Raw genomic sequence first — 13,092 nt, 5'->3', positions numbered from 1 at the left:
AAATGCAGGAGTAGCACTAGCAACATCAAGCACCCGTGTCTCTTCCAAACGGATGGGGAGCCACATATCATCAGCAATGAATGTATCACATGGAAAATAACACACTTGCAGAAGTGCCTTCCATTGATGTTTAAACTCGGGGCCGGGGGCGGGGGGGGAATGACACCCACTAAAACCTGAGGCAGGAAAAGATAAGTATCTTGATATTAAGACATTCACAAGCCATCTTTGCAACACAGCCTCTTCTTAAAATTCATGTGCTTTTGTGAATGAGGGTCAGCATCCTCACACCTTGAGAGGCTTTTTGCTAAGCACAATAGAATTTTACATCACGCTGTTGCCTTAGAGCATAAACATGCTGAGGAGAGTTTAGACCTCCCAAACTTCCACTTTAGTTCATTGGCAGTATTTCCAAATGATATTCAAGTTGCTCAGCAGAGCATTTTAAAATTAAATTAATGAGACTAGTGGATCTATTTTCAGGAGAGGAAGGTGCAGCAAATTAAGAGCAGCTCTTAATTAGCAGAGAGCTACCACAGCCTCTTTCATGAATAAGAATCTCGAGAAAGCACATGCAGAGCCTGGCTTGAAATATATACCATGTATCTATGGTATATAGATAACATAGATATCTGTGGCTTCAGCTTTATACGAACATAGTAATACAGAAGACAGTGCCATAAGGCTCATTTTAAGAAGGAAAAATTAATGACAAAAGTTTTTATGCAGACTAAATAAACTCAGCTGGAGAAAATGAGGCAGCTGTATTCCATGCCACCTCTTCAATCTTTAGCAAAGCTGATAGCAGGCTTTTGACTGTAACAGCTACTATAGTTACATACTTAGGAAGCAAGGGGCAGGGGGGGGAAAGCCCTCACATCCTAAATCAGAAGCCTAATGCACAGATAAAGCAATGATGAAGAAGGTATGTTTCTGATAGGTCAGATTCTCATCTGCTGGACTAGTTTAAATCCAGAACAACTGTTGAAGTCAGAGTTCATTTGAATTTAAAGTAGGTCAGAAAGTTGCTATAGGATCCCATGTGAACAGCAGTACTACCATTTACATCTTATCACAAACATGATATCAACTGTTAACTTTGATTCTTCTGAGAAGTCCACAGAAAGCCTGAAATCACCTCCCAGGTACTTCAATAATAACCATCATCAACAGCTTCCTCTGAAATACCACTCTAATTTCCAGCCACCTGCCAGAAAAGATTTCTCACAGTTTAGAATTGGAAAACTGAAAATCTAGAAATAAAACGAATAGTTTTATATGACTCAGAAAATCACTGCCCTAAAATAGACCATATGTACCCACAGTCTATCTATTTTACCCACTGCCTCATACTGCCTCCTATAAAAAAAGAGTCCAGTGCCCAAGTGGGACCAGTCTTTAAGTCAGACAATCACACCTTTGTGTGATAAAGCATGATCCAACATGATCAGTTTTGCCATGTCTTCTCCCCATTATTCCCAAGTCATACCTTTAAAGTCTTTCAACTCCTGGAAAGGACGCCTTGCTAACTTCATGAAGTGGTATGAGGAAAGTGTTTGCTGAATGAGAACTTGTACCAGAGCTCAAATGCTGTAGGGAACATTTCTGTCAGTCCACAGGGCATGGATAAAAGGCTTACAATAAGTATGTAGGTGGAAGCTTAGATATACTGGCTTTGTTTTAACTTCCAAACGTATAGATTTTTCCTTGTGCTCTGCTCTGCCAGCTGCTCAAGCCAGTAGGCTCTGTGCTAAAACTAGACCTGCAAGTTGCTAGACTTGTCAACAGCACATAAACTCCCCAAAAGGGCAGGGAAATAAAGAGATTAGGGTTTTTAGCACAAAATCAAGGTACCAAGAACAAAATTAATCAAGGTAACAGGGCCATAACAATAAGTAAAACCTTAAATTTGTGTTCATACTAGTGGCTGGAGTCTAGGTTATAAAAAAAAAAAAGAATTGGAAATGTTAATTTAGGAGTGTAAATACAACCTAGTTTGCAGTACATGGATTCAATGAGAAGAGTTACACAGCAACTGTTAAAATAAATGCTTATAGCCTGTTTAGGAAGCAGTACACTGAACAAGGGAGGGGAGAGGCATGCAGTTTGTCAGAAACAGTATTTCCTGCTTCTGCACCACCACATGAAACCAAAACTAACTGAAATGATTACCAACAATGCTCCAACAGCCCCCACCAAAACACACAACACTTTCTGTTCTTAACACACATGCATCCTTCTTCTACACGTCTACATTTATTCACCAACTTCAACAAAAAATGACAACTTCCACAATTAGCTGCTTCAGATATGACCCCAGACTGAGACTACCTTTGGCCAGTTTCCTACTCTCATTCTGCTCTTAGACCTCCTGTTGCTAAAGCCAAATTATGCTTCTCTCATGACTACATCTGGCTGCTATTTACATCACCAGGAATCTGGAGTGGTAAACGTGCCAAATTTTAGTGGCTTGACTAGCAGAGTCTCACTGCAATGTCAGTACGTGCTGCTGAGATCTTTCCTCATTATGAACTTTTGCTTCATGCTCTCAAGTGACAGCTATCAGGGAGTATCAGCTAACAGGAGGTTAGAGGGTTTTATTATTATGTATTCACATATTGAAAGACACACATTTGAATACACCTGACTATTCCCTCAGCTTTGCTCTTTTCAGCCTAATTTTCTAGAAAAGTCATAGTGCTAGAAACATGATGAAATTACAACAATTTCACATTATGGACCCCTTTCAGAGCAGCACCCTATACAAAAGCCTACAGGCCATTCCTTCTCAAGAAAGCACAAAACCTTGCATTCCTATCAACAGCTTGTAAGCACTTCCAAGTCTTTTCATGGTCCACCTGACAGCAGCTGGAAGATGATCGCTGTTCTTAACAGCTTCTGGTGGTACACAGACTTAAGCCCCTTCAGAAGCCCAAAGCAGTCTATCTGCAACTCAATGCAGCATTTAGCTAAGTTGTAAATACACACCAGGAAAACTACTTGCTACATAGCACACAGTTCTCCTGCCCAAAGAAAAGAAAGAAAAAAAAAAACAACCAAAAAACCCCACCAAACCAAAACAATCCACATTGAACAGCCTTGTATTTTATGCTTCATTGTCGTGCTGTGCAGTTGTGCAACAACTGTCCGCCTGCCCTTTGATGTGAATTCAGCAACAATTTTCGGTAGCTGAAGCTCTCTTCCCGCCTTCCAGCCAAGAGGCAAAGCAGCATTAACTACAGGTTTTCAGACCATGAAGCATGTAGTATTGGGTAAAGCAAAGACATTTACCTTAGCAGGACTCAATGCACATGGGGCAGCAATATCACAGTAGCAAAGTGACAAGGGAAAATGAAAGAGCTTAAAACAGTGGCAAATTCTGAATGGCAAATAAACTATAGTGTCCTGGTGATTCCTTTCAGCTGTTGTTACTACTTGGAATTTGATACTGTCCATAGTTATCTTACCATGAGTATTTCAGTACATGCATTTCATGAAACCTATCCATAAGCAGCCCCATGGAAAGAAGAGAGACTAGTATTTCCTCAGCAAAAACTCTGGAGATTGATATTTCATCCTGCCCACTTCTCACTGCCAGGATCTGTGATCCCCTGCATGATACAGAACACATTTCTGTGATCCCTGAAGGCATTTTCTGCTTCACAATAACATCTCTCACTTAGTAGTGTCTCCTCCAGTCTAGAGCTTTGATACAGGCAATATAGATGCTACCTCAAAATGTAAGTAAGATGGCAGATAATGCATCGAAAAAAAAGAAAAAAAGGAATGTCTACCAACCTGAAAGCAGTGATACCAAAATGACTCCTGTGATGACAGACTTGAGGAAAATGACTCAGCCATAAGCAGTGTCCCTGGGAATGTGGAGAGTACAGACCAAAGATCTGAGAATCTCAGCTCCTGCCTGGTATCTTAATCCAAAGGCAGCCACCTCCCCTAAAATTTCCATGTTTTTTCATTTAGCAAAGTCACAGTTCAATCAGCAACGCCAAAATGATATCCTGACTCTCCAATAGAATGGTCACGACCTTGTGCACCCCTGCACTGAGGGCAGGAAAGATCCACATTTACAGACTTGTGTAGTCAAGTCTGATGCCTGAGGAAATGGCAGCAACACTTCTGTGCTGGGGTAAAACACAGCAGTGTAAAGTCAACATGGGGTAAGCAGGAATCCCTATTTAGGGTTATACAAAGGAAAGAATTTAAGAAAACTGATTAGATTAGACTGTACTGGACTTCTCTGGCAGTCCCTCATCTTCTACACATACATCTATTCTTGCATGTCATAGCTTTTAAAAATACAAGTAAAAAACTGAAATCAGTCTTTTACGTGCAAATGTATTTGTTGGGGAGAGACTTGATTCCAGCAGCAATGTGGCTTTTCCAGTTTCTGTAACTTTTATACTCGAAACAAACTAGAATTCCAGATGCTCTCACTTTTCCTTGCTTTAAATAGTTCTGAGTGAAAATGTTCATGTTATTAATTTTAAACACAGAAATACAAGGCCTGAGTCTTCTGTCAATTGCACTAATTTGTTTCCATTGGTTCTTCTCAGTTTCTGTCAGCCTAAAATACAAAGGAGGAGGGAGCAGCCTGTTTGACAACTGCATGTAAGATTAGCTTTTGTCAGGTTTCTTCTGTTCTTTTTGATGAATTAAATAGCAGAATAAATTGGTGCACATCCACTCATTTCCAGAGAGCTCTCCTGATGCACAGCAACTATTGGCCCTGCCTGCATCTCTTCCCACAACTCTAAGAAATTCCTCTTTCTTTGGGGATACGTATTTGAGAAATGAGAAAGTGCAACTCAAACACTGATTTAAGACATTACATTTTGATTTCTCCAGTTTTCTTATGGAATAAGATTTGGAAATCTGTACTAGAAATTATTTCTTCTCAAGATCAATCCAGACAGGCTGCTTTTCATAAGCTACTCGCCTAGATAGCCTGCAGCACCTTATTATAACCATGCTCTAACCCACATGTCAGCCCCAGAGCCCCAGGACACATTTTGCCCAGAAAACCACACACTACTGTTACAGCTATAGACTTGTTCCAGTATCACTGTGCCGAGAATCCTTCTCTCGTTATTGCTCAGAAAAATTAAATGCATTTCTCGAAGGCTGTAGAACTTACCCTTCCCAAGTAGCACTACACTCTATCATGCTTCAAGGGTCAAATAGTCAACAACAGTTCTCAGACAAGCTGCGGTAGCCAACCCACAATCAGGCCAAGTTAGCTGAAGTTTCACAAGTGAGAATACAATGATTATAACATCTAAAATTATAGTCATAAGCAATCACTGAAAGTGATTACTTACTGACTGTGACTATGAAGTGAAACTCTCCAAATGAGGCTTAGAGTAGCTGTACATGTAAATGTTTTCAAATTTGGCCCTAGCCTGTAAAGAAACAATATTCAACCCCAAACCCCTACTGCTATAGCCAGTCCTGTGGACTAGGCACTAGGAGAGATGCAGCAAGTCAAACTTAAGCACTGTGGTTATCACCTTATTTAACATTGTGCTTTCTCCCTACAGTGACAGCTTTTCACAGTGCCAGATACACTTCACTTTGAGTAAGCGCAATGCAGAACAGGGTCTTCAACACTGATTTTTCACGTGTGTCACAGAGCATTGCTTCTATCACATTACACTTCAGCTACTTAGCAGAAGCACACAATTCTGCCGTAGCTAAAGCCCCTTCCCAAAAGAGCAAAATTCCTCCCAACCGGCAAACCCAAACCAAGCTTGGAGACCTGATCAACAGTAATGTAGAAAGCTTTTCTGTACTGGTGAATTAATTTATTGTTTACTAATTCTCTCAGTCCAAGGAAACTTCCATAGACTGAGATGGATTTCAAGGGCATGGATTTTTCACGAGACATGACACAAATACCTTGAGATTTTGGTTTTGCCTCCAAAACACAAGATGACTAGCTGCCATTCTTATGGTTAAAAAAGCAAATAAAATACGTATCTACACACGTCACAGCCTCTCCCCCAAAATCTCTGTTACACATCCACATCAGCTTTGTACCCATGACCATTTACAGCACTCATAATGTGACATTAAATTCCTGTAATAATGAAGCATCCGTCCTGGGGGGTGGTGGAATCTAGGTGCAAGGATCATCTGAGTACCAGCTGCAGTGTCTGTGTGCCTACCCACTGACAAGATCAAGATTACAAGGGACAAATCAGCTTCTAACATCTGTATTTCTTTCCTCTCTGTGCAGACAGCTGGAACATCCCTGTGCTAAAAGTTGCTTTCAGATAACATAGCTGTTTGGTTCAGAACAAGGAGAAAATAATCAGTGTTCAGCAATGTATTTTCTGAAACATGCACTCCTGTGCATGCACACACACAGAGCTCAGAGCTGTTCGCTCAAAGCTCTCAAATCCCTCTTCAAATAGAAATGGGTTGCTAAATCCCAGCTCAGAAATACAGATCTGAGCTGACTTCAGACTAGGCACGAGCTGGCATTGTGACATCAGACAACATATAGTCAGGCTTTGTGCCTCAGCCTACCTATAAATTTTTGAAAAAACCCTCATTTATTTACCTTTCTGGGTCACTTATTTCTTTACTCTTCTGTGGATTGCTTCTTGATTCTCAGATGTAGAACCCTCTACACCAGCCAAGTAGTTATTACTGTAAGCCTAGCTGTACAGGCACAGGGAAGAAAACTGCTATTAGATGCCTATCTCATGTCTCAGACTTTGAAAAGGCTCTGACCTGAATACACACCTTATTAATAAAGGCAACAAATGAGGGAATTTTGTTTCCTGGAATGTACTTAAGAGTGGGTTTTTTTCTTTAAAAAAACCCAAACAAAACAAAACAAACAAAAAAAAACCACAAAACCACCAAAACCAAAAAAGCAAGCAAGCAAAAAAAAAAAAAACAAACCCAAAAACACCCCCAAAACCCCACCAACCAACCAAACCTACTGTAGGACATCCTTTCAAATTAAGTCAGAAAGAACATCTGCATCTCTTTTTCTGCACAGTGGCTGTAGCATACTTGTACAGCTTGGGACTCATTTCTAACTATGGTAAATCAAGAGGATGCAAGCATATTTCTGAAAGAACATGAAGTCCACAGTCAATTTCACAGATTCTAGAGATAGCAAGATCCATTAAATCATTCCACCAGACTTCCTGAATAAACTACATCAAACAGTTTCATTCTGCTCTACCTGATCAACCAAACACAAATCATTTGACTTTCACAAAAACATTATTCCAATATCCATCTCCATTTAGAACTGCCTGATGTCAATGGACAGTTGTAGTGTTCTAAGTGAGGGTGGAATTCTGTGCAAGCTTTCGAATGCCATTTTATTTTGAAAACTTTGCTTCCCCTATTTGATTGCAGCTGTGTCCTATGGGGGCGGGGCGGGGGGGAGGGCAATAAAACAAAGAATTCTAACTCTCATGTAAGCAGCTTGTCTTTCAAGTTTAAAGTTGTCAAAAATTTTATAGCTACAGTAGGCAATTTACAGAAAGGAAAATGGAAAATAAGTGGTTCACCATCAGATAAAGTCACTATCATTGTCAGAAAACCAGCAGATAAACCGAAGTCGAGGCATCCTGGATCCAAACCTGTACTTTGAATAATATACAGCAATAATCTAATTATGCCTCTGCAAAAGCAACTTGTTTAGGAAAATAATATTGCAAATTCAGCCTCACAGAAATAAATCAGTGAGTTATCAGTGAAGTTGCCTCAGAGCTTCCAAACCATTCAGAGCACAGAGCTGATCCCCCCACAAAAGCTGTTTCATTTTCACTGCCTGCCTCCTACCCTCTGCATTTTTAAAGTAACTAAAAAGCTACTGACGTAACAACTCCTTCATGCTGAATTTCAACTCAAGCTTATACCAGCATGAAAACACAAGAGTCGGTCGCCAACCATTCCTGCAACAATTCCACCCACAAAGAAAATTAAAACATGCTGAAATATGAAGTTCACTCCAAGACAGCAGACATTTAATGCCAAATACTGCCTTAAAAATACCAACTGCCATTTGCAATACCACCATGCATCTCCAGACATCGAATCAGCACCCAGCAATGAGACTAAAGCCAATGCAGTCCTATAAAAGAAAATTCATTTGCTATATTATAAATATCAACAGAGGGAAAAACTGAGTGACAATCTTAGCCATGCAAATGTTTTTGTACTTAGACATCAGCTGAATGTCTGCTGACTGTGCTGTTAAAGAAGCAACCAAACTAAAAATAAAAAGCACATCCAAACCCAAGCCAAGTTTCCCATGAGACAGCTGAGTTTTCCACTTTGGATTAGGTTTACTTTAAACTAGAAAAGAAGTCTCAACAAATATTTGGGGGGAGGGGAATCCCTCTCCTTTTCATAGAATCATAGAACTGTTTGGGTTGTAAGAGACCTTCAAAGATCATCTAGTTCAACCCGTCTTGCCATGGGCAGGGACATCTTTCACTAATTCAGGTTGCTCAAAGCCATTGGGATCGCTCTGTACTTAATGAATCCAGATTGCTACAAAAGCCAAGGTACATTCAACAAGTTTATTCCATTACCCTGCACTCCTGACTTGCAGGTAACATGAGGACATGGGGGCAGCTCAGTCTGACCTCAATAGCCTATGCTATGAAAGATCCTACAGTTGGATTTCACAGTAATAGCAGAATTAATCCTCCCTTCCTTGTTATTCTCTTCAGAAAAGCAACAAAACATGTCAGAAAAGCATTAGGTTTGGATCCTGCCAACAAAAGCAAAAACAGAGCCCCTGTCTCCCACTGTAGGTGGGAGGTTGCATGTGCACAGAACCTACAAACTTTACTCCCATTTCAGAACAAAACTTGGCATGTTAAAGAGCATCCCAAGATTCAGGGTCTCATCAGATGTTGTAGTGAGTGTTGCATTTTGGATTCACCCGATTAAACCCACAAGCATTCAGATATTGCTGCTTCTTGAACAAGCAGAGGTCCCAGTCACTTCAGTGAAAGTTTTGCCAGAGTGGAAAACCTAGGCCATTGGTTTTAAAAGTTGGTCATTAGTAACACACACACTCATGGCTTTCATCAGGAACTGTGAACAAGAGCACTCCAACTGTAACATCATATACTACCTGACCTGTAAACAAGCTGGGCCCATGAATCATCAAATCATAGAATGGTTTGGATTGGAAGAGACCTTAAAGATCATCTAGTTCCAACCCCCTGCCATGGGCAGGGACACTTTCCACTAGACCAGGTTGCTCTATACTGTTGTAGTCATGCTGCTTCTGATGCCAGATCCAGTTCATGGCAGCTCACTCATCCACCCCAGCACTTCACCCATCTCCCATAAATCTAGGCCCATTCACAAATCCTTCAGAGAAGATCTGATGGGGTTTCTTCAGATCTCAGTCTGATCAGGACAATATTTTCAGTTCACTGCCAAAGGAGCTTAGCTACTTGCTATGAAACTGGGGAAAGAATGGGGAGGGGAGGACAAAAACACGTACTGACCTCGCGCATCAAAGAATTCATCATCAGAGCTCTCCACAGAGTCTTTGAGGACGTTCTGCATGGGCCACTGAGCACCACTGAATCGGCACGGGCCAGCTGGAAATACAGAGAGACTCAAATTAATGCAATGGCATGCTCACCTCTGCACCTTCTTTTTTAAAGAAAAAAATACATTAATAAACAGTTTATGTAGATGGCTTAGGTGGATCATTTTGGTCAGCGCACGTACTTTAATCTCAACAGTCAGCCAGAGTTCTCAGGATGACACAAAAATTAGACCTCTTGCTTCTACCTAACAAAAGTGATTAAACCAAGAACTTGTTAGAGATAAGCCTGCATCACTTTTCAGCTAATGCAGTGACTTGAAAAGATAAATCCTTCCCTGTTGAATTCGCCAGGCTGTTCAATTCCAACACTCAAACTGTACATTGTTTCTAAGACAAGAAGCATTTCCCCAGCACATAGCAGTAGCTCCCATTTAAATTCAATTTCACTTCTAAGAGAAGTGCCATCCTATTTGGCTCACAGATTTACAGACAAACTACTGAATTCTCACTCATTGAGCTGTTTTCATGAGACAGCTTTGGTTTGCTGGAGCCGGGGGCTTTAATTTGAAGCTTGTCATTTGAAGACAGGAAGGCAAAACCACATTAGAATACGTATAGCAACAGATACAGTCATGACAACTTAGATGGTCCCAATGGGTTGTTATACTCAAACTAATTTGTAATTAGTAAACCAGAGCTGCCTAACTATATCAGTTCTCCTTACATCTACAGCAAACCAACACTAGAAAGTAGTAGTGAAATATATTAACAATAAAGTCTCCCCCAAATCATTGGGGAACCAGGGATCAAATCCACCATATCTATAACAACACTACAGCTATTACCAACCAGAACAGTGTCCTTGGTTTTATTAATTTCTCCAAATGATGACATCAGACCTGAAATCTAATATCCCGAGGCCCTCCCTGACCACAAAAGCATTCTCCTTCTCCCAGTAGTAAAAGAGCAACTCAAGCAGGGGAGGCGTCCTTCTACATTGTTCTTGGGGAAACATGTCACTAGGTCACAGCCTTTTGTTCTACTTTTACTCCATCTACAGCTGATCTAATCAGAAATATAAATGAAAGGTGGTAGGAGGAAGCAGATTTTAGCGGGCCTAGAGTAAAAATACTAATCAGTTAATAGCATTTTAATAGCTTAAAAAAACACAAACAAAAACATTCAAAATAATTGGTTATTAAGGAGTCAGTGTTCATTACAAGAGTACAGTGTGTATTGGGAATGTGTCCAGTGATATTTGGCAGCTACCAGAGAATGCATACAGATCATTACATTTACTGTTACAGATTTCTGGAACCTTTTACTAACAATAAGGACTGGCAAGTTGAATTATTCCTTACCAAACAACACCTTCAAATATATGTATCTTAAAACTTATCGCTATAGTCATCAAAATAGAGGTAGAAAGAACACTATTCTGAACTTCTAATGAAGAAAAGTCTGCATTTGGTCAATGCTTGGAAGAGCAGGAATTCCAAAATTTCAAAGGATGAGAATGGGAAGCACCACAACAAAGCCAGAGTGACAGATGGGAAAGGGAGAATTTGCAAAATTTAGCCTTTGGAGAAGAGCCTATATGCTACAAAAGAGCATAAGGAGGGAATAATCTGCCTCACCTTTTGAGATGCTACATCTGAAAAACAAAATATAATACTATTACTCTTAGTAGAAAAATTCTTGAGTAAACTACTCTTTTTCAGCCTTATGTAGAATATTAGATTTCCTGATCACAGGCCTTAAAATCTATGAGCAGCCAGAAGGAAGGTAGTAAACTAGGAAATTTATGAAGAACCTGTAAATGAGAGGCAAGTCCACAGAACATGAGAACAACAGTGAGACAGAGAGAATGACGAGAAGGCAAAGGACTGCCTTGAACATCTCAAAGAGTGTTCAGAATTTTCCTCTGCAAGAAAACAGCCCCTTGCTCAGCTACCCTGGTCAATCAAATAACTGTCATTGAAGCTGAATTTCTGTGCTATGGACGTTTATTAAACCATGGGAATATCCAAACTAAGAGAGATTAATATCCAAACTAAGACAGATAGACTTCATCAGTAACACAGTTAATGCCTTTTGGGGTCCTGTAGATACAGACACTCCCATACTGAACATAAATTTCACACTGAGAAAATTCTGCTCAGATTTTCCAGACCAGATGTCTGTACTGACGATAGCTCTTCCAAGGCTAAAAACTAAGGAGTCTGATTTTCATATATTTTGAGCCTTCAGTGACTCCACAAGAAGCCAGAGGGCTACATCTGCAGAAACAAACAAAAGTGCCACAACAAAAAAACACCCTCCTATGGCAGCAGATCATTTGTTTTGAAGAGACATTTAGGGCCCTGACTTTTTAAAGCCGTATAACTGTATGCCTCTAGTCAGGCACTACAAATGCTTTCTATCCAAAGCCAGCAAACAGTGGGAAAAAGAACAAGCAAACAAAAATAAACCAGAAGAAACAAGTACTTGCCATTTTGGATAATTATTTTCAGGATTTGTCTTATCATGATTTTAAAGTTTCTCCAATTTTTGTTGCGTTAGTCAGCTACATTTCCCATGGATTGGTGAAGTCCCATTCAATGTGGTCTTGGGCTTCTATAATTCTCCAGGTAAAGCTTAAGATTTAAGACCAGAAGCATCCACTCATTCTTCCTTACTTCTCTTATCTGCCTTTCCTGATATCTAGTCCCCTTGCAAAATCCACCTTCAAAGAACAAATACTAAAAGTTACAGAATTAATCCAACACCTGCAATACGTGGGCCAGTTCCTTCCATTTCATGGTATGTGCCTTCTCACCTCAGTTTTGACTTGGTTTCTCTGCTGAAGACAGCCAGTTCTTCTGGGAAGAAACTGCCTGCTACAGTCTGTTTTTACCTAACAGATTTTGAGAGATTACTATGACAAAGACAGTAAATAACACCAAAACCACTACAGAAATCACTGAAGAGTAAGGTAGTTTAAGCATCTGGATGATTCACTCATTTGTATCCAATAATAACAAAGGCATTTTCAGCACGGTTTTCATAATCAAATAAAGATTCATTCAGATCAAGACATATATGACTATGCTCCACTTCTGCACACCAGAACTGAACTAGAATTTAGAATTAAAGGATTCAGAATGCAAGCTATTTATCAAGGAAGTCTCCTGGCACACAGAAAATTTTAAAAGAAAAAAAAAATCAATGTTTCATTCCAGAAATTTTCAACTGGATTGTGAAAATAATCTGATCTGCATTTAACTGGAGGGAACAAAGCACTGTTACAAAAACAAACAAACAAACAAACCCCCCACAACTATCTATCTATCTCTATATCTATATCTATAGAAATCTCAAGATAACACTAAAAGAAATCCAAATAAACTCAGTCTTGGTACAAAACTTCTTTTCTTAAGGACTATATTCATTACTTGACATTTTGGCTGTCAAACACAGATTAATTTGGAGCACAAAAACCCCAAGAATATAGTCCTTCAAGAAACCAAGTATCATCAGCTCTTGTGTAA

At 39.8% G+C, this 13,092-nt stretch overlaps 1 protein-coding gene across 3 annotated transcripts in view; it reads right to left on the bottom strand.

Annotated features, from left to right (window-relative positions):
• PITPNM3 (PITPNM family member 3) overlaps positions 1-13,092 on the bottom strand; it is a 139,489-nt gene that overhangs the window by 100,217 nt on the left and 26,180 nt on the right. For all 3 annotated transcript variants that reach the window (XM_075033126.1, XM_075033128.1, XM_075033127.1), the window contains exon 2: positions 9,516-9,611. In XM_075033126.1, the coding sequence (XP_074889227.1) occupies positions 9,516-9,611 (96 nt within the window). The remainder of the gene's footprint in view (positions 1-9,515; positions 9,612-13,092) is intronic.

This window comes from Buteo buteo, chromosome 7 (assembly GCF_964188355.1).
Source record: "Buteo buteo chromosome 7, bButBut1.hap1.1, whole genome shotgun sequence".
Classification (NCBI taxonomy): domain Eukaryota; kingdom Metazoa; phylum Chordata; class Aves; order Accipitriformes; family Accipitridae; genus Buteo; species Buteo buteo.
Note: the sequence above shows the minus strand (reverse complement) of the source record. Positions and strands in the feature narration are given on the sequence as shown.